This window comes from Oryctolagus cuniculus, chromosome 7, assembly GCF_051225735.1.
Source record: "Oryctolagus cuniculus isolate XC-2025 breed Fujian yellow rabbit chromosome 7, ASM5122573v1, whole genome shotgun sequence".
Taxonomy (NCBI): domain Eukaryota; kingdom Metazoa; phylum Chordata; class Mammalia; order Lagomorpha; family Leporidae; genus Oryctolagus; species Oryctolagus cuniculus.
This window is the reverse complement of record NC_142873.1, coordinates 71,835,634-71,857,765: the sequence shown is the minus strand read 5'-3', so window position 1 is coordinate 71,857,765 and position 22,132 is coordinate 71,835,634. Positions and strand designations below refer to the sequence as shown.

General features: G+C 36.9%; 1 protein-coding gene across 4 annotated transcripts in view; it reads left to right on the top strand.

Moving 5' to 3' along the window:
- The window catches only part of PLPPR4 (phospholipid phosphatase related 4), a 52,807-nt gene that overhangs the window by 5,233 nt on the left and 25,442 nt on the right, over positions 1-22,132 (top strand). For all 4 annotated transcript variants that reach the window (XM_017346057.4, XM_002715841.6, XM_089337034.1 and 1 more), the window contains exon 2: positions 19,902-20,087. In XM_017346057.4, coding sequence (XP_017201546.1) covers positions 19,902-20,087 — 186 coding nt within the window. The remainder of the gene's footprint in view (positions 1-19,901; positions 20,088-22,132) is intronic.

Genomic DNA, 22,132 nt, shown 5'->3' with positions numbered 1-22,132 from the left:
TTGACAAAACCTTAATATGATTTTAGGTTTTTTCCCCATTGGAAAGAGTCCATACATTCTTAATTGCAACAATATTATTTCACAAGATTTTCTTCTATCTCATGTTCTTTAGGAAAATTATATAACTCATTTTACCTTGCTGAGAAATATAGCTAACATATTCTCTTCTACTTAAGCATTAACATCGGTAGAACATTACAAAATCACGTTTCTAAATTGCATGTACCAAAATAATAGCTGTAGATTTTCCCTTTTCTAGAATGTACAGGAAGATAATTTGCTCAAAAAAGTGCTCTGAACCCTGCCAAATGAGATGAGCTGGCAAATCTTTCCTCCTCTTTTAGAGTCATAATGCACAAAAGAAAAAGTAAATACAGAAGATGATAAATTCCTAAGTTTCGGGAATAGAGTTAAATGAGGACATCTCTACAAAGACCAAGATTGAATGTAGAGCCCACTATTAGTGAACACATTCTGTCCTAGGAACCATCTCTATCTTACTGTGTCTCTGTTGCCAAGTCAAAAAAAAATGTTCTGTGACTTTTTTCTAATGGGGAAGAAATGTCATTTATTTCTGCCAACTTCAAAAGGATTTTAATAATAATGTTATTATAGTAATAATAGTCAAATAGTTAATTTCAAGTCTCCTTTATATGACACATCTAGTGCATTTATTATCTTTATTCCTGGGAACCACCCTACCCAGATGTATTATTATGCTTTTTTTTTTTAAATTCAGCTATCTATAACTCAAAGAGCTAAATATTCTTTACCAGAGACATACAGGATTTCAACCAGGGATTCAAGATTTAAGTACTTGCCCATTCTGCTTTTGAGTTATAATTACATGCTGCCTCACTTGTTCTTCCATTGACAAAACTAAACTTAATGAGGAGTGGAATGGAGAGAGCTGTCTTCACCAGGAATTGATCAGATTCATGGTTTCTGGAAATACGTACCTTGAAGAAATCTGGTTTGGGCTCTGACTGAAGAAGTTTCCTTTACATTCAGCTTCTTAATTTGGTTTCATTGGTGCTGTTTCTTACTTAAAGGTAATAGATTTAATTCTGACCTGAGAGACTTAAATATACAGTAACTGTCCACTTACAAAGAAGCTTTCTTTGGTCAAGCACAAATGGCGCCTTGTTGTCTCCTGTGCAGATTAACCAGGAGCTGTGGGTAGGATAAGAGTAAAGACTTGAGTGAACTAAAGTTTATTAAAGTAGAATCTATAGGTCTTTGAAAATGACAGAATATCAAAAAGAGAATATTAACAAGATAATAGAAACAAAGAGACCATACCAAGGAGAATTAGAAGAAAAATCATGAGAAAATTGAATGTAGGAGTGAGTGCCTCTGAGTGTAATAGACCCAATCTGTGGGAAACACATTAAGACCCCTTTAGCAACTTGCATTGTGTATGCTGGCATGTTAAATAAACAGAATTTGAGACACAATTATTGCAGTTAAGGTTTGGAATGTATCATGAATCTTACAGCCTAGGCAATTTCTTCTTGTTGTTTTTTAAGATTCATTTATTAATGTGAAAGTCAGAGAGAGAGGGAGCAACAGAAAGAGGTCTTCCAGATGCTGGTTCACTCCCCAAACCGCTGCAATGGCCAGGGCTGAGCCAGGCTAAAGCCAGGAGCCAGAAGTTTCATCCAGGTCTCTCACTTGAGCAGCAGGGACCCAAGTACTTGGCCCACCTTCTGCTGCTTTTCCCAGGCCATTAGCAGGGAGCTGGATTGGAGGTGGAGCAGCCGGGAATTGAACCGACATCCAATATGGGATGTGGACATCACAGGCAGCAGCTTTACTGGCTGTACTACATCACAGGTATCAACATAGGGCATTTCTTATGCAATATCTTTCAAAAAAAATGAAGAAAAAAAGTCTTAATTCTGGGAATAAATATAATGAAATTATGTGATCCAAGAACATTTTATCTGACTCTTCTATTTCAAGATGGAACATTATGGCTTGAAAGAGTTATCTGGGTTACCTAAAGACACACCATAGTTAATATCAGATCAGGAATAGAATCAAAGTCTCCTGACTCATGTTCTAGTGCTCTTTCCTAATTATTACTATTTCTAGAATTCCTTATATTAGAAAGTTCCCCTCTGGATTATAACAGTTAAAATACAGGTCATTCTAACTCTACATATGAACTGATTGTATTAACGGTTTTGTGTTAACTTACAGATTTCGTGACACAACATTGCTTTAAACATATTAAATAATTATCAGTGGACTTTTCCAAAATTGTTAGAATCTTGATGATAGCTAAATTTTGGAAATCATATTTTTCTTCTTGTAGCCTGATTTCTCACCTGTAATTTCACAACTACTTCTTTTGACATGAAACCTCTGGCATACAGGAAAGAGAATACAGTGGAAGGAATAAGAATACACTTTACATCATTAGCTAGAAAAATGATTTGAAACTATATTTTAATAGGAATTTTATAGGTATTATCTCATTTGATAGTTTGAAATGCAGCTGATAAGTAAATACGAACGCTGTTTAACAAATAAAGTAACTGGGACTCAGAGAAGTCTAAGAACTTGTCTAAAACCCAAGTAGAGCTTCTTTTCCATCTTGGTCATTAAAAACTAAAAAAGCTTCTAGTGAAGTAGTGAAATGTCTACTTATCAGCATCCTTAACATCTCGTCTTGTTGTGATTTCCTCGAAAATCAATTAGCTGAGAAATATGTTTGTGTCAGCTATAGAATGGAGTAATGTCTTCATAGTCAAGTGGATTTTGGAGTGCAGATACCAAGGATAGAAACACTAATTTTGTCATAAATAATGTTGAGTTGTTTTGCTGTCACTAATTAGATTCTGAACCAATTGCCATTTGGATCCACTGCTGTTTGACTAATTTTAAATCACAAAATAATGTCAGTCAACATGGAAGAGGATAATGACTATCTTAGTGCTATAACAAATGACTTCAATATACTCTAAAAATGCCATTAGACCTTTAGGCATAAATTGGAGATAAGAGGGATAGTGGTAGTTAAAATTATTGTGCTTGTGGAATAGAAATGCTTACATTTAGAAGAATATTGTTTGGGAGTTTTAACAGTGGAAATATATGTGGATGTGTTATATACAATGTAATGCTCTCACCAAAAGTCTGCACTGTGGGATTGTTAGAGGTACATTTTAATTTAAAAATCTTGAAGCAAGATTCAGAATCTGTGACCTTATGCATATGGTGTAAAAGAGAACAATCTTAACATTACTAAGTGTTCTACAAAAGGGGTGCCAAAATGAAATTCCAGAGTGTAACCTGTACTTTTATAAACATTTATTCATTGAAAAATAATTATTGATTGCTTATTATGAGCCTTTAGGTGAAATTGATGGGAACAATATTGAGCCATTACCAACATACTTCTTAATTTCCAGCAGAATCCCACTAAATTTTTGCTGAATGAATGGAATAAAGCAGGAATAGTAATACATACCTAATTTTTTTTCTGTAGCTATGTTTTATCAGCTGGTGGAGACATTTTTATTTGTAAAGTAAGTGATGATGAATGTCCCATCAGAGACATTGCTGTGCCTCATGGATTAACAATTGAAGATTGTGGCATTTGGCCAGAGCTTAAATGAAGCTCTAATGTTGGTGATTCCTTGAAATGGGCAGGGAGTTTGGTTAAAATAATCCATCAGTGATAGCATTGCCTATTCCTCCATTATATTGAGCCACCTGCTACAGACTTTTACATGATACCAGGTTAAAATCCAATCTCTAAGGTCTATATGAGTCCTTGTTTCTCAAGTGCATTTATGTTTTCTTTAATCCAGGGAATGTTTATAGATTGATTAAGATTTGAGACTTCTAATAAAGATATCATCAAAACAAATAACTTGCAGTTTTAATTATCACTGAAAATTTTTTTCAGTTACATAAACTGCACGTGGCACCATTTCTTTGTGAGTGACTGTGGTAAACAAACTAATAATGCATTTTTACTCGTATAAATGAATATAGCATTTTTTTTTTAAAGAAACCTAGCCTACTTACTATCATTTCTTTCTTGGACAAGTATCGTACTTCCTTAAAGCTTCTGTTTCCTTGTTTGAAAATGATGAAACTACTGTGGTTGGATTAGGATGTTTACGGTCCTTTAATTATGTACAAGTTACATAATGTGACTAACAAATTCTAAAGTGAAATCAGTAAGTGAGTTTTCCTTTCCCTATTCACAGAGACTTACCCTCCAACTTGTCTGACGTAAACTTTCTTTTGGCTTCAGATATTAGGATATTCCCTGGATAGGGATTTGTTTTCCTGGTTTCATTTGTTTTGTTGGTATAACACATTCAGGTATATTTTATAAAATGTACTTATAGAGCTACTTATTATAATATATAAACAAATCCTTATTAGAATGCCTGCTCAGATTTTATTGATACACACACACATCCACAAAATCCAAACCACTTGCTTTAATTACCTTTACTTACCCTAGTCAGTAGAAAAATTCACATTTATGGAGGTCATTCCAAATACTCATGTAACACTCCATCAGAAGTGCTTACTCCAGATGTTGGTAGGCCCATGCTCTGTGACACCTGCCATTCTCCTCTTTCCAAAGTTCTGTGGTACTCTCTAGAAACTTGTCAATATCAGGAACCATCCAGTGCAAAATAAGCATCCTTCTATGCTTCAATTTAGCCATCTGTGAAATAAGGAATCTTATGTTTTCCAAAAATCAATGCAAAAGTCAAGTGATACCCCAATATTTGGGAATAAGTGACTTCACATAGTATATTACTGTGAGAGTCTTGGGAAGTTTGTATTTGAGACGTATACTCTAATTCTTTAGATATACTCTTGGGTGTTTTACACCCTGGGTTATGACACAGAAATGTTTATATTATAGCAATTGATATCTGAATGAATTAATAAACTATGGGGAACATTTAACTGTGAAAATTTTGGCATAAGATTTCATGGGAAAATATTAAGAAACATGGACAGCAATCCGTTGTAAACTATAAACCATAAACAGATGAACTTTTCAAATCCTTCCACTCTAAGGTTTCTATCTTACAGTTGAATTTATGTGTATGAATAAAAACTATTTGATGATGGTGAATTCTTTGATAGTTAAGTTTCAGACTATGTGATCATTTCATGGATAATATTGGTCTTAGTGACTTTATAGATGATTGGAATAGGAAATAATTAAGAAAGAATTCCTTCAGTTTTAAACTCCAGCTTCTGGAACAATGCAAACAGCAAGGAGCAGATTGTGGAGTCCTAAAGCATTTGCAATTCGTTAATTGTTGGGTTGGTTAATACATCTGGACAAGTGATATAAATAGGGAGATAGAGCCTTGACTGAATTTCAGCTTTGGCTTTGGCCTTGGTCTCAGTCTTCTGTGGCTAATACTGGAGGCTAAGTTTCTTTACAGTTCTTAGAGAAACTGGTAAGCATTCAGTGCCCAGATAAATGCTCCAAAATAACCCAGAAGGGCCAAGTGCTTGTTCCTTAGAAGATGCCTGTCCTATTGCCCACCTGATTTAATAAGTTCTGTCTCTTGACTCCACCTCTACCCCTGCAACTTTCCTAAATATTGCAGTGGTCAGAGCAAAAGAGAAATGGAGAGGGCTCTATAGGAATCTCATAGGAGAAGATCCCCAAAACACAAAGACTTCAGTAAGCTATGCCTCGGTTCCTTGCGTGGCTATTTTGTTTCTTCATTTTCCAGGCCTTGTTAAAGAATGACAGAGAAGACAGCAGCCACCAATCTAGGCAGCAGCCATTTACTCTAACAGAGGGGCAGAGCCTGAGCTTGGGGAGTAAGCTAGAAACTTCCCCTCTGCAACAGCAACAGAGGACTGCTTAGCTCCAAGTACCTGATGGTTGGGTTGCTAAAATCACAGGCTGTTCAAAGCTTGGCATATGGCCAGAGCTTAAATGAAGCTCTAATGTTGGTGATTCCTTGAAATGGGCAGGGAGTTTGGTTGAAACAATCCATCAGTGATAGCATTGCCTACTCCTCTATTATATGGAGCCACCTGCTACAGACTTTTACATGATACCAGGTTAAAGTCCAAGTTACTTTAAGGGCATCGAAATGACATTTACTTTTGGTCCAACCTATCTGCTTCCCAGGTTGTCTGTGTTGTTCAAGCAATTCATCAGTCTTTAGATTTTTTCTTCTGTCTTTAGTAACAATTTTCAGAATTTTTCAACAGATGTGTTTATATCCCATGCTACATTCATTTTGTTTGTATAGATTGTTCATCTGATTTTTTGATGTAACTCACAGTGAAACACACAATATCACCCTGCCTAATCATATTCAGTATAGCTTTAGGGCATTGGAAAATAAAAGATGCATTATCAGTGCCCCATAATTGAATTTCAATTTCTCTTTCTTGTGCAACAATCCCTTTTAAGGATAAACACCTTTAGTAAGACCTTTGGTGACACAGGAAAATCTTAATTTTGAAAGAACACTAATAGTGTGCATCCAAGAGAAATCCCTTCTCTGGATAATTAATAGGTCAAGTAAAATTTATCAAGTACATAGCAGACATTCAATAGGGGTTTGTTAAATAAATAGACTAATAACTGCATAATAGGATTTTCCTACTGCTAAAGTAAAATGACAGTGATTAACTGATACTCCATTTTAGTAAATGATATATAGGTAATTAATTTCAAAGCACTAAAGGTCAATAATTCAGCTGTTCCAATGTATAAAAATTTAAGATTATATATCACTTTTATATATCAAAGACAGGGCTTTGCTTCCTTTATGCCATAATATCAAAAATACAGAAATTTTAATTCTCATTCACTTCATATTATTTTAATGATACTTTTCCTTTATTCCTATTATTTAATAGTAAATATATTGCATTGAAGAGTACTGGGTATTTCCTTTTTAGACTTATTCTGGTGAATATCTACTTGCCTTCTCTATGTTAAAATTTCAACTTCTCAAAATGTTATCTAGAGTATATGAAGTCATGGAAAAAATACACGCAAAATGTCATTAAGTATAAAGGGTAGAATGTCATTCACAAGGAGTCTTGAAAACATTTCATGAACAATTCCATACTTTAATAAAATTGTGCACAGATTTGAAAATTTTTTTGTGCTGGAATAAACTTACTTTAAGCATTTTTCCATGAGGTTTTGAAGTACTCTTGCATAAAGCAAGTTAGTCTCCTTATTTATTTATTTTTGCAGTTTTTCAATGGCTTTGGGAAGGCATAGATCAGTGGTAGAGATTTCTAGGAAAATCCAGTATATAAAAAGATTACAAATATGAACTCAGGAGTCAGCTGACATTCTATATGAATCAGGAAATTTCTCTGCACCTCTGTTCTGTCACCTGAAAGACACTGATAGTAATGGTGCCTTCTTCAAAGAAAGAGTAATGTGAAAATGAGTTCAAATGTGTAAATTCCTTTACACAGTACCCTGCAAACATTAGTAACATTAAATTACTATTAGAACCCATATTTGTAAAAGTCAATTTTATGTTGTAAAGCAACAGAAAGTACACTTGGAAGACAGGGTTTGAAAGTAATTTATTCAGTCATTGAAATACAGGTCCCCAGCCTCAGGTTTTAGTCTCCAATTTGGTTTAAAAAACAAAATACTCTCCACAGCAATGCATACAATTCACTGCCTAATTATGTAAGAGGAACACATTTTCAGTACTTGAGGTTAAGGCTGATGACTGCAAAGCCTACCACCCTAAGCCTAATGCCAGATCAATATTCAGGTTAAAAAAAAAAAAAACAGCTACCTATCATTACCTTAGACTTTACTATCAGATCATTGAATGATTTAATTGGTCATTTTACAGTTGTGTAGACATAGAAGAATAGGGTTTTCCTGTTAGATGTATCATATATTTTGATCTAGAAGCTTTTCTCTATTGATTACCATTGCCATTTAGAGGATCCTATTTAAGTTTTTTTATGTTGTTTTTTTTAATTTTTTTTATTTATTTTTATTTTTTTGACAGGCAGAGTGGACAGTGAGAGAGAGAGAGAGAGACAGAGAGAAAGGTCTTCCTTTGCCGTTGGTTCACCCTCCAATGGCCGCTGCGGCCGGCGCACTGCAGCAGGCGCACCACACTGATCTGATGGCAGGAGCCAGGTACTTATCCTGGTCTCCCATGGGGTGCAGGGCCCAAGCACTTGGGCCACCCTCCACTGCACTCCCTGGCCACAGCAGAGAGTTGGCCTGGAAGAGGGGCAACCGGGACAGAATCTAGCACCCCGACCGGGACTAGAACCCGGTGTGCCAGCGCTGTAAGGCGGAGGATTAGCCTAGTGAGCCGTGGCGCCAGCGTTTTTTTATGTTTTTATGTTCAATAGAATTCTAGAAATTCAAAACAAGAAATATTTTCTTGTGATAGAAACAAATGAGTATCTTTTAACTGCAGATTTTTAAAACTATACATAATGACTATACTTTTTTGCTTTCTTTTTACTTCTCAAAAATTTGTATTAATATAAAAGGAACAGATTTCATGTATTTTATAGGAACAATTCCAAGAAGATAACCATGCTTCCCTCCCTCAATCCTCCTTCCTTCCTTCCCTTCTTTCTTCCTTCTTTTTTTCTTTCACTTTTGCAAAAACATAATTTACTATGCTTTTAACTGGGTAATTTTTCTTTAAACTACAAGAACTCTCTAAAAATTTGACATCTCTATTCAACTCATCAATATATGTGTTCATTTTTAGTACTTAGAGGACATCCAGTACATCAGGAATAAAGAGAATAAGACAGTTTCTCTCTACTCTTAGAGATCTTATTGTTGAACAGGGGAGAATAGTAAAGGAACAACTGCCACCTGTTATGACAATTACTGTGATCAAGACATTCATCTGGATATCACTGTGCAGTCAGAGAAAGACCCGAGGAAGCACTAAAGGCAGGGAAACATTGGAGCCTTAAATGTGCCCAATTTATGCTATTTTACATTAGAAATCATCCACTAGGGAAGATAAAAATGAAGGGAAGGGAGACCATGTCCACAATAGAATTAAATGTTCTTAAGATATTAGTAAAAATAAGATAAGGCTTCAAATTACTCCAGCTTCCCAGTAATGGGGACACTGAGAGACAGTAGTGATGGATGCTACCTGTGAAGCATTTGATGAGTGAACCGGTGGGTAGGAACCCTCTCACTCCCCCTCCCTCTTCCTCTCTCAAATAAAAATAGAAGTTGAATTTGGAGAAACTGCACAGGAAAGAACATTTACAACTTTGGAATACCGGATCAATAACAGAATGATTTAAAAGTTCTTGATGTCCCATGCCTCTTAGTGTCACTTACACCCCTTGCACACACAAGCATCTCTATTTTTCCATCCTGTAGGCTGGCATTTTCAGCAAAGCTTGGGGCTATTCTTTCCTGAAAAGTAATAGACCAGTGCCAGATGGCGACATGTGGCAGAGAAGCAGCAGGGTGTGTGCTTCTAGGGATTTAATGGACCAGGTTTCAATTACTGGCCTTGTCACTTAGAAGTCCCTCGTGCTACTCAACTTCTCCAAGGCAGCAGTTTTATCTTAAACTCCACAGAAGGTTGTGAGATTTGTAATAGACACTCGGAAATGTCTAAATACAAACCCAATAAATGTTCTCTTCTTTTCAGGTATAAATTGTTGGTCAATAAATACTACTTTCAGTAACTGAAATCTGAATAAATTCTAGAAAAGAGAGATCTTAGATTTGAACTAAGGAACTAGTTTTCATGTTTGTGTATGTTGAACCAAATAAAATTGACATAAACCAACCATCTTTCTTGAATAATAAACTTGACCAAAAGTGGCCTCTGAATATGGTGGACTGTACCTTAGCCTGATGTGTATACAACTTGTAACCTAAGAATATATCCTCCACAATCAAGCAATAGTCTCTGTCAGTCACAACAGATGAGCTTCAGCCAGTTGTATACTGAAAGTTACCAAAACACGACCATGCAAGTCAAATGCTGGTTGTAGCCAATCATAGTTTCAGTGTATCACTTCCTTTTCTCTGGCTATAAATTTAACCTGTACATTTGCTGGGATAGGATATTCTGAATCATGCTTCTTCTTGAATGCTGATTGGTTCTAGAATGTCTTTTCATGAAGTATATTGTAAAATTTAATTAGTCTCAGTCTTTCTTTTAACAGGTAATAAGGTGATGATGAAGAAGTCAGTAGATGAAGTGTGTAAAAGTTAAGAGCACCAGCATGGCCTATTGCTTTCTCTCTCTCTCTCTCTCTCTCTCTCTCTCTCTCTCTCTCCTTCTGTTTTTCATATACTTTACAAAGTCCTGCTTGCACAATACAATTTAAGGCATTTGTTATTTTAGTTTAGTTTTGTTTCCATGTCCTGAACTTTTATTTTTTATTTTTAAAATTTTAACCAGTTTTGGCCGGCGCCGCGGCTCAATAGGCTAATCCTCCGCCTAGCGGCGCCGGCACACCGGGTTCTAGTCCCGGTCGGGGTGCTGGATTCTGTCCCGGTTGCCCCTCTTCCAGGCCAGCTCTCTGCTGTGGCCCCGGAGTGCAGTGGAGGATGGCCCAGGTGCTTGGGCCCTGCACCCCATGGGAGACCAGGAAAAGCACTTGGCTCCTGGCTCCTGCCATTGGATCAGCGCGGTGCGCCGGCCACAGCGCGCCGGCCGCGGCGGCCATTGGAGGGTGAACCAACGGCAAAGGAAGACCTTTCTCTCTGTCTCTCTCTCTCTCTCACTGTCCACTCTGCCTGTCAAAAAAAATTTTTTTTAACCAGTTTTTAACAGATTCAAAATAATTTGTAGATACAATTTTAAGATAATTATATTCCCTCCCCTGCTCCTGCTCTCTGTCTCTCCCAACCTTCCTTTCTCCCCCTGTCTGTGTTTACTTTATTAAGTTTTTGAGATAACATATTTTAAATTTACATTACAGAAAAATGACAATGCATTATCAAATAAGAGGTTTAACAAGTAAAAAGCAAAAAGACCCTAGTTTAGTGTGACTGTAGGCAAGGAATATAAGCAATTATTAAACAGGAAACTGACCATTTCTCCCACATACAGTAACTTTAATCATGCATAAACTATGATAGAATATCATTCTTAACCATTGATTTGATAAAGGTATAATATGAAGTTTTATGAAACCATATTTGCAGAAATGCTGATACACACAGGCATTTGTTTCCTTTTTATGGTTTTGATTTCTTTTTCTTTTCTTTTTTTTAAATTTTGGCTCCCATATGTAAGGGTAAAATGCAGTATTTAGCTATATCTAATTTATTGCACTTCACAAGATATCCTCCAATTGTGTCCATTTTGATGCAAATAGTAGAATTTCATTTTTTATAGCTGAATAATATTCAATTGTGTATATATACCACATTTTCTTTATCCATTCACTTGATGATGGACACTTTGGTAATTCCATATTTTGGCTATTGTAAACAATGGTGTGATAAACATGGTGTTGCAGGTTTTTCTTTGCTACAGTATGTTAACATCTTTGGGGTACATATCTGGTAATTGGATTACTGATTATATGGCAAGACTACTTGTAATTTTTAGGAAATCTCCAAACTGTTTTCCCAGGGGCTTTACTAATTGACATTCCCACCAACTATGTGTAAGTGTTCCCTTTTCTCCACATCCTTGCCAGCATTTGCTACTCTCTATATTTTGGATTGGATTTTAGCTCTTCCGACAGGGGTGAGCTGAAATCTCACTGTGGTTTTGAGTAGCACTTCCCTGATTGCTAGCCATGTAGAACATTTTTTTTTCATGTATTAGTTGACCTTTAGTATTTCTTCTTTTTGGAATTGTTTACTGATGTCCTTTGCACATTTTTAAACTGGATTGGTTGTTTTTTGTTCAAGTTTTTGAGTTTCTGAAGTATTCTGGGTATTAGGTGTCTGTGCTCTATTTGTCTTGTCCAAGAAATAATCCCTTAAACCAATTTCTTGGATTGTTTGCCCCATATTTTCTTCCTACAACTTCAGGTCTTAAATTTAAGCCTTTTATCCATCTTGGGTTGACTTTTATATATGGTAAGAAGTATGGATCTAATTTCATTCTTCTACATATATGCATCCTGTTTTAGCAGCACATTTGATAATCTCCAATATATCCTCTGAGCACTTATGTCAAAAATCATTTGGATTAATTTCTGGGTTTTCTATTCTATTCCATTGATCTATGTGTTGGTTTTATGCCACTACAATGCTATTTTATTTACTATAGCTTTGTATTATGTTTTGGAGTCAGGTATTGTGATGCCTCCAGCTTGATATTTTTTGCTTGGGATTACTGTGGCTAGTCTGGGTCTTTTGTGGTTCCCTGTGTATTTTATGATTTTTTTTCTAGTTCTGTAAAGAATGCCACTGATGTTTTGATAGAGATTGCATTGAATCTATAGATCACTTTAGGTTGTATAGACATTTTAATGATATTGATTCTTCCATCTATGAGGAAGGAATATCTTTCCATTTTGTTGTGTGTCCTTGTTGGTTTATTTCATCAATGTTTGATAATTTTCAATGTAGAGATTTTGCAGTTCCTTGGTTAACTTTATTCCTAAATATTTTATTTTTGTGGCTATTTTGAATGAGAATTCTCTTTCAGTGAGCTCATCATTAGTGTATAAAGAAGCTTATTTTGTAACCTGAAACTTCACAAAATCAGTTTATCACTTCTAACAGCTTGTTGGTTGAGTCTTTAGGTTTTTCCATGCAGAGCATCATGTCATCTGCAAACATGAGTAATTTGACTTCCTGTTTTCCAATTTTGATGAGGATGGCCTTCTTCAGACTGTGGTTATCTCCTCAACACCCTGTTCCCACTTAGGATTGCAGTCATTGCACTGTAGCTATCAGTGTAGAGGGAGAAATCAGGTTGAGACCCATGGGTGAAGCAGTTTAGAGCATGGTTCCTGGACTTCAGCTCCTGAATCTGGCTGTTACTACTTACCTGTTTTGTGACTGTTACACAATTTATGTAACCTATCATTACCAAAATGTTTTCATCTGTAAGCGGTGATACAAATAGATACTACAAGGTAAGTATGGAGAGTAACAACCTATTAAGTTAAGCTCAATATTGGGCACTTAAGTTTTGAAGATATACTATGTAAATTTTCTAGGTTCTTAGTTCATTTACTAGTAGCTTGCAGATTTCTTTCAATTAAATTCAGAGAACGTTTACTGGACATTTAAAACATTTAAAGCATTATGTGAGTTGCAAAGATTTCACAGCTGGTATTATCCAAGAAAACTTCCACCAAAGACAGACAGAGATCCTTCTTTAAAGTAAGTGTGAAATAGGAGACGCAGGGTTTTCAGTTCTGAATGGACAGCATTGGAAATGTTTCAGGGACAACAACCTATGTGATCTCAACCTGAAAGGATAAGGACAATTTTTTATAGGTAACACATGTGAAAATATAACCAATGTAAAGTGGAAACAAGAACCCATTTTGGGGATCTAAGTATAAACAGAACATGGGCTACATTTATGGATTGGGAGAGTTGACAGTAGCTATAAAGTAAATTAAACAAGAAAGACAGAATGAGAACATATTATGATAATCCTCTAACCTCATTGTGAAAAATTTATACTCCATTTTGTTATTAGCAGGGCCAATTAAATGCACTATCAGATGTGAATTCTAAGAAAATTCGCCTGGAAACACTTTGGAGAATGAAATAAATTGTGAAAATAATAGAAACAGAAAAACCTTCCTTTACAAAGGACAGTGGCAGTATGACATAATTGAGAAATGTTTCTTCAGGCATGGTAGCACAAGTAGAATTTTAGAATTTGATGGCAGTAGTCCTCATTTCACTAATAATGAATGAGACCAAGAAAAATTAAGTGATTTGCCTAAATCCTGGAGAGTAGCAGAGTAGAGGAAGAGAAAAGCAGATTCTCTTGATTCTCAGGCCACATTGGTTTCTATCAATCACACTGCCTGTTTTAATTTGTGCACCTAGCTATCATATAAGCTGCATCCTTTTATGCATGAAAACTAGCTTCGATTTCTAGACTTTGAATAACATTACAGACTCAACTTGTCCTATTCTTTCTTTTAAGGACACTACACATGTTACTGTATTTTTAAAATCCATATTTTAAGGTTTATTGTAGCTAATCTGCATATGTTACCATCTCTTGTGCAAGTGTTGCTTGCAAAAATTGGGACTGTGGCTGTTTAAATTATCCTGCACCAATGACTTGTAGCTTCAAACATCCAAATCTGGACTCTGTTTTCAGTTCTAGACCAACATCTTAATCTCTTCTTGACAGTTACAGTTTAATAACTATGAGACATCTTTGACTTCAATACTTCTAAAACAAAACCTTGCATTCTTCCTATCCAGGCTTCTCCTAGCTTTTTCCTTCCCAGCAAATTGAAAAACTGCTCAAACCTCTATCCTTGAAATAAACCTTTACTGTTTTCTCTTCTTCGGTGATCAACCCATTATGAGCCCTATCATTTCTATCTCCAAAACCATATCCAGAATGTGTCAAGTACTCTTCACCTTAATTCCCTGTTAAAAGTCATCTCTTATCTTGTCTGATTTCCTTCATGTGACACTTCATGCATCTTCTAGAATGTAAGATCCATGAGCAAAAAAGATTTTCTCTGGTTTACTGTTGATTGCTAACTCATAGAAAAGTACTTAACAACTACTAGACATTCAATAAATATTTGTTGAGTTTTAGAGAGTCTTCCAAATTTTCACCCTGCTTCTGCTTCCAACATGCAATAATCCAACCCACTATAATTGCTCCAATCGTCCAATTTTTCTACAATGTATTTATTAATATCATATTGTACTTCTGCTTAAATCCTGCAAAATTCTCCAATCTTAACTTCTACCAAGGATGTCAATTCTCTGTGATCTTTGGTCCCAAGTCTACCTCTTTGACTGAATCTTTTTTTTTTTTCTCCCATGTGATCATACTTTTTATCTGCTTTCTATATGAATAGTTCTTTCTGTTCACTAGTATTCCACAACATAATAGGGTAACTACAATTCATATTAATGAATCATATACTATATAAAGAAGCAAAGAGAGGAGTTGATAGGCTCCAAATATGAAGGAAGGGATACAGCTTGCCTGATTTGGTCAGTTTACAATGTATGCATCTATTGAAATACTGTACTGTGCTTGGTAAAGCTGTAAAAGTATTACAAGCTCATAAAAATGCTTAAGGCCAGCGCCGCGGCTCACTAGGCTAATCCTCCACCTGCGGTGCCAGCACACCGGGTTCTAGTCCCGGTCGGGGCGCCGGATTCTGTCCTGGTTGCCCCTCTTCCAGGCCAGCTCTCTGCTGTGGCCAGGGAGTGCAGTGGAGGATGGCCCAAGTGCTTGGGCCCTGCACCCGCCTGGAAGACCAGGAGGCTCCTGCCTTCGGATCAATGCAGTGTGCCCACCGCAGCGCGCAGGCCGCGGCAGCCATTGGAGGGTGAACCAACGGCAAAAGGAAGACCTTTCTCTCTGTCTCTCTCACTGTCCACTCTGCCTGTCAAATAAATAAAATAAAATAAAAAAATGCTTAAAAAGAATGATATTATTTTGGTTCCGAAAAGTTCTTTAACCCATGCATAATTCTTTCTAATCACACACTTTCACGAACTTTTTGATGACTCCTCATATGCATGGATTTCAAGCATTTATTTTCCAAACCAAGGTAATTTTTTCTCTTAATTCCATTTTCCACAAAGTTTTTGAAGATTCTTATATCTTATCATTGTTAAATGAACAATAGTATAAAGGAAAATAATCAACATGGAGCTTTCAGAAGTGAAATGGCCAAAGACAAGAACAACCAGATTATCTTTGAGGTAAATTCTGAAGTCATAGACTTTGAAAATAAAAGAGAAATAGCTTTGTTCCTGCCCCAGCAACAACTACAAAAGCTCACAACAAAGTAAAGAAAGAAGTAAAGCTTTTTCCTGTTATTACCATGCTAAAATGGATACATAGTATAGATTTCTTTTTTTTAAATTGGCATCAGAAAAATCAATAGTATCTAGCAAATGTGATTTTTTTGAGATGTTTCTTTTTACTCCTGTCCTCTAAAAGAGTTATAATTTACTTTTTTTAAAAATTGATTTATTATTTTCCCTCACTAGTTCTTTAGCAAATATTAATAATATGGGAATCAAACCTTTCTTTTTAACAACCCATTTCCTAATCTTCAGGTAATTTATTTCCCTCCCCTGTATTGATGCATTCTTGTTTACATCATAACTAGAGAAAACAATTTCCAGTGCCTGTCTTTAAAGACTTTTTAAAATCTCATGTTCAAAATTTTACTTTAAATCCAATCCAAATAAGTCTGTGTAGTGTTACTATGTGTATATCGATTCTATACATGTGCCCAAATTAGCACATCTTTTAAATTTCTTATACTCCAAAAGTTTTATGTTATTAAGTAATTCAAAAGATGAAAGGTATCTTTGAAAGCAATTATGTTAAAAATAGATATTGTCATTTAATTTACAACACTGGAGTAATAAAATCCAACATAAGAAAACAATATATAAAGTTACTTATTTTCTGAATAATTTTTTCAAAAACTCCTTTTAATCATCAGAATTGATTTTTAAAGCAATGTCTGCTTTTTTTAAAAAAAAAGATAGAAACAAACATTAAAAAGGAAGAATTTTTTTCTATTTTTAACTTTTATTTAATAAATATAAATTTCCAAAGTACAACTTTTGGATTATAACAGCTTTTCCCCCCATAACCTCCTTCCCACCTGCAACCATCCCATCTCCCAATACTTTTCCCATCCCATTCATATCAAGATTCATTTTCAATTATCTTTATATACAGAAGATCAACTTAGTATATACTAAGTAAAGATTTCAACATACTGCACCCACACAAACACACAAAGTGTAAAATACTGTTTGAGTAGTAGTTTTACCGTTAGTTCACATAGTACAACACATTAAGGCAGAGATCATACATGGGGAGTAGGTGCACAATGACTCCTGTTGTTGACTTAACAATTGACACTCTTATTTATGGCGTCTGTAATCACCCAAGGCTCTTGTCATGAGCTGCCAAGGCGATGGAAGCCTCTTGAGTTTGCCAACTCCCATCTTATTTACACAAGGTCATAGTCAAAGTGGAAGTTCTCTCCTCCCTTCAGAGAAAGGTACCTCCTTCTTTGATTGCCCATTCTTTCCTCTTGGATCTCACTCACAGAGATCTTTCATTTAGGCTTTTTTGTTTTTTTCCAGAGTGTCTTGGCTTTCCATGCCTGAGAAACTCTTCATGGGCTTTTTAGCCATATCTGAATGACTAAAGGGCTGATTCTGAGGCCAGAGTGCTGTTTAGGACATCTGCCATTCTATGAGTCTGCTGTGTATCCTGCTTCCATGTTGGATCATTCTCTCCTTTTTAATTCTATCAGTTAGTATTAGCAGAACTAGTCTTGTTTATGTGATCCCTTTGACACTTAATCCTATCATTATGGTCAATTATGAACAGAAATTGATCACTTGGACTAGTGAGATGGCATTGGTACATGCCACCTTGATGGGATTGAATTGGAATCCCCTGGCACATTTCTAACTCTACCATTAGGGGGGGTAAGTCTGATTGATCATGTGCTGAATGGTACATCTCCTCCCTCTCTTATTCCCACTCTTATATTTAACAGGGATCACTTTTCAGTTAAATTTAAACATCTAAGAATAATTGTGTGTTAATTAAAGAATTCAACCAATGGTATTAAGTAGAAAAAAAAAATACTAAAAGGAATAAAATAGTAAGTTGTTCCTCGACAGCCAGGACAAGGGCTGATCAAGTCATTGTTTCTCATAGTGTCCATTTCACTTCAACAGGTTTCCTTTTAGGTGCTCAGTTAGTTGTCAGCAATCAGGGAGAACATATGATATTTGTCCCTTTGGGACTGGCTTAATTCACTTTCACTCAGCATGATGTTTTCCAGATTCCTCCATTTTGTTGCAAATGACCGGATTTCCTTTTTTTTTTTTTTACTGCTGTATAGTATTCTTTTTTTTTTTTTTTTTTTTTTTTTGGACAGGCAGAGTGGACAGTGAGAGAGAAAGACGGAGAGAAAGGAGAAAGGTCTTCCTTTTGCCGTTGGTTCACCCTCCAATGGCTGCCGCGGCCGGCACACCATGCTGATCTGAAGCCAGGAGCCAGGTGCTTCTCCTGGTCTCCCAGGCAGCTGCAGGGCCCAAGGACTTGGGCCATCCTCCACTGCACTCCCGGGCCACAGCAGAGAGCTGGCCTGGAAGAGGGGCAACCAGGACAGAATCTGGCGCCCTGACCGGGACTGGAACCTGGAGTGCTGGCGCTGCAGGTGGAGGATTAGCCTATTGAGCTGCGGCGCTGGCTGTATAGTATTCTATAGAGTACATATCCCCTAATTTCTTTATCCAGTCTTCTGTTGTTGGGCACTTAGGTTGATTCCATGTCTTAGGTTTTGTGAGTTGAGCTGCAATAAACATTGAGTTGCAGACAGCTCTTTTTTTTTTTTTTTTGCCAATTTAATTTCTCCTTTGGGTAAATTCCAAGGAGTGGGATGGCTGGGTCATATGGTAGGGCTATATTCAGGTTTCTGAGGAATCTCCAAACTGACTTCCATAGTGGCTTTATTAGTTTGCATTTCCACCTACAGTGGGACTGAAATATGCTTCTATAAAAGTATAGAAGACATTAATACATGGATGGATAAGTGAAGTAACTGAGAATGTATTATCAGTTTCAATAAGGCTAATGTCTGTAAGGACTAACATGTACAACATTAGTGACAGGAATTATTATCTTTCAGATGATGTTTACACACACAAACCACAAGTGGTCTTTAAAATGTTGATGGGCTTTGTATATCATGAAACAAATATGTACAGATATCAAAATTATTTTGTAGTTAAATATATTTTAATTAATTGTGCTTTTGATAGAACTTTATACAATATGCATATGGATTCAATAGTCACTATGTTATATATTTTTTAAAGATTTATTTCTTTTCATCTAATTGAAAGTTAGAGCAACAGAGAGAGAGAGACAGAGAGATATCTTACATCTGCTACTTCATGTCCCAGATATCCACAACAGTGTTGGGCCAAGTCAAAGCCAGGAACCAGGAACTCCATTCAGGCTTCCCACTTGTATAACAGAAATGCAAGTAGTCGGCCTTCATTCCTACCTCCCAAGCATATTGGCAAGAAGCTGAATTGGGAGTGAAGGAGCTGGGACCCAAACCAAGCATTCTGGTAGAGGATACAGGGGTCCCATACAGTGACAACCAGCTGTACCACAATGACTTCCCCTATGATGTATAGTATGAGTGGAAAAATAGGAATAAGTAAAATTTTAGTCTGGGAAGTAAGTAAAATCTAACTATTTACTACAGTAGATATCTACAACAAAGAGCAATGTGTAAAACAAAGAGCAATGTGCTAGGGAATTAAGAGTGAGGAGACAACTCCTAGAAGAGATTATCATGTAAGGCTTTATGAAAAAGCTAACAGTTTATGGGTATATTATTTTTGCTAATTAAAAGACTAACAATAGCACTAACACTTATAATCCGCTTTTTGTTCCAGTGTTGAGGTTTTCTTGCAGTAACCTCATTTAAAACTTTCAACTTTCCAGTGATGACAGATACTTTCAATATACCTATTTCACACATAGGAAAACTGAGATTAAGAGAAACATTTCCAAGGTCACAGTAGCAGTAGTAGTAGTAGTAGTGGTAGTAGTAATAGCAGTGAAAAAGCATCTTTGAGGTGTCAAGAAAGCCATATGACCTCACCAGTTTTGTATTTTACAATATACTGATTATTTGGATGTCCTGTATGTAAGAAACCATTGATCTTTTATGTCCCTCCTTCTCAGTTACCTATATTGGCATCATCGGTGGTTAGCCTGTACTTCCTTGAACTCACGGATGTCTTCAAACCTGTGCATTCTGGATTTAGCTGCTATGACCGGAGTCTCAGCATGCCATACATTGAGCCAACCCAGGAGGCAATTCCATTCCTCATGTTGCTTAGCTTGGCTTTTGCTGGACCAGCAATTACGGTAAGAATGTCCCTCTACATAGCACTTGTCAATCCCACAAAACGAAACATAACATGTTTATGTAATAAGTGGGTGAAAAACAAATCAAACATCAATTCTAAGTGTTGGACCATGAAGACCATGTCTTAAAGAGACTTTAGGAACATTATTTGGAAATAGTAACAAATTATTGCCATTAAAAGTTAAAGCTTATTTGATTTCAAAAATGATGGATTCCTAATGTTAACTTTCATAAATCACTATGAAAAATTTTGTAACTGCACAATTCTTTCAGAATGGTTAACATGTCATTTGTGATACACTTCCTACTTAAATTTTTTTTCTTGTGCTCATTTGGTATCTGAAGTCTGGAAAATTAGTGGGAAAACAATTCTATAGCCAATGGACTTCTCAAAACTACATTGTTATAACATTTGCAGTTTTTTTATATATCAGCATCTTTTAATCAGCATTTCTTATTGATTATGAGCACTAAGTAGCAGTAATTATAAAAAACTCAAAAGTAGCATTGCTAGCATACAGCCACATACACAGACACACAAATAATATGCTTTAGATGCAAAATAGGCATTTTCACTTTAAAATATGCATGCAAAGAAATGCCCAAATCTACTAGAACTGAATTAAAAACCTAGTTTTTTCCTCCATGTTAATCACATTGTTGAATAGCACAATTTTAGATATATCCATTTCTAAATAAGATTACACAAGCAGTTCCACAATGTCTTATGCCACCAGAATATTCCCTAAAGGACAAGACCATGTTTCTTTTTCTTTTTCTTTTTCTTTTTTGCCAGGCAGAGTTAGACAGTGAGAGAGAGGGAGACAGAGTTATAGACAGTGAGAGAGAGACAGAGAGAAAGGTCTTCCTTCCATTGGTTCACTCCCCTAGTGGCCGCTATGGCCGGCGCTACACCAATCCGAAGCCAGAAGTCAGGTACTTCTTCCCGGTCTCCCATGTGGGTGCAGGGACCCAAGTACTTGGGCCATCCTCCGCTGCCCTCCCAGGCCACAGCAGAGAGCTGGACTGGAAGAGGAACAACCAGGACTAGTACCCAGCACCCCAACTGGGACTAGAACCCCGGGGTGCCGATACCACATGTGGAGGATTAGTCTAGTGAGCCACGGTGCCGGCCAAGACCATGTTTCAAAAATAATACTAGCTGGCGCCGCGGCTCACTAGGCTAATCCTCCACCTTGCGGTGCCGGCACACCAGGTTCTAGTCCCGGTCGGGGTGCCGGATTCTGTCCGGTTGCCCCTCTTCCAGGCCAGCTCTCTGCTGTGGCCAGGGAGTGCAGTGGAGGATGGCCCAGGTGCTTGGGCCCTGCACCCCATGGGAGACCAGGATAAGTACCTGGCCGCAGCATCCATTGGAGGGTGAACCAACCGCAAAGGAAGACCTTTCTCTCTGTCTCTCTCTCTCTCACTGTCCACTCTGCCTGTCAAAAAAGAAAGTAATACTATTCATTTCTACCAGTAGGAACACTTGCTTTGCTTTTAGTATGTTTGTGAATGTCAGAGGATGCGGTTCTTAAATGGAAAACTTTATTTAAATGGAGTTTTTGCAAGATACTCTAATAAATTGACCTATTCATATTTAATACTTCAACAGTTCTAACTTTTTTAAATTTTATTTTTAAAAAATTATTTCACAGAGAAAGAAAGAAAGAGACATAGACAAAAAGGTCCCATCCTCTGCTTCACTCTCCAAATGCCTTCCTGCAAAGACTGGACCTGGGCAGGGGCCAAACTCAGGAGTTTCTAAACCTTATACTTTGCCCATGCCGTGGCTCAATAGGCTAATCCTCCACCTGCGGCGCCGGCACACTGAGTTCTAGTCCCGGTCAGAGCACCGGATTCTGTCCCGGTTGCCCCTCTTCCAGGCCAGCTCTCTGCTGTGGCCAGGGAGTGCAGTGGAGGATGGCCCAAGTGCTTGGGCCCTGCACCCCATGGGAGACCAGAATAAGCACCTGGCTCCTGCCTTCGGATCAGTGTGGTACGCCGGCCGCAGCGCGCCAGCCACGCCAGCCATTGGAGGACCTTT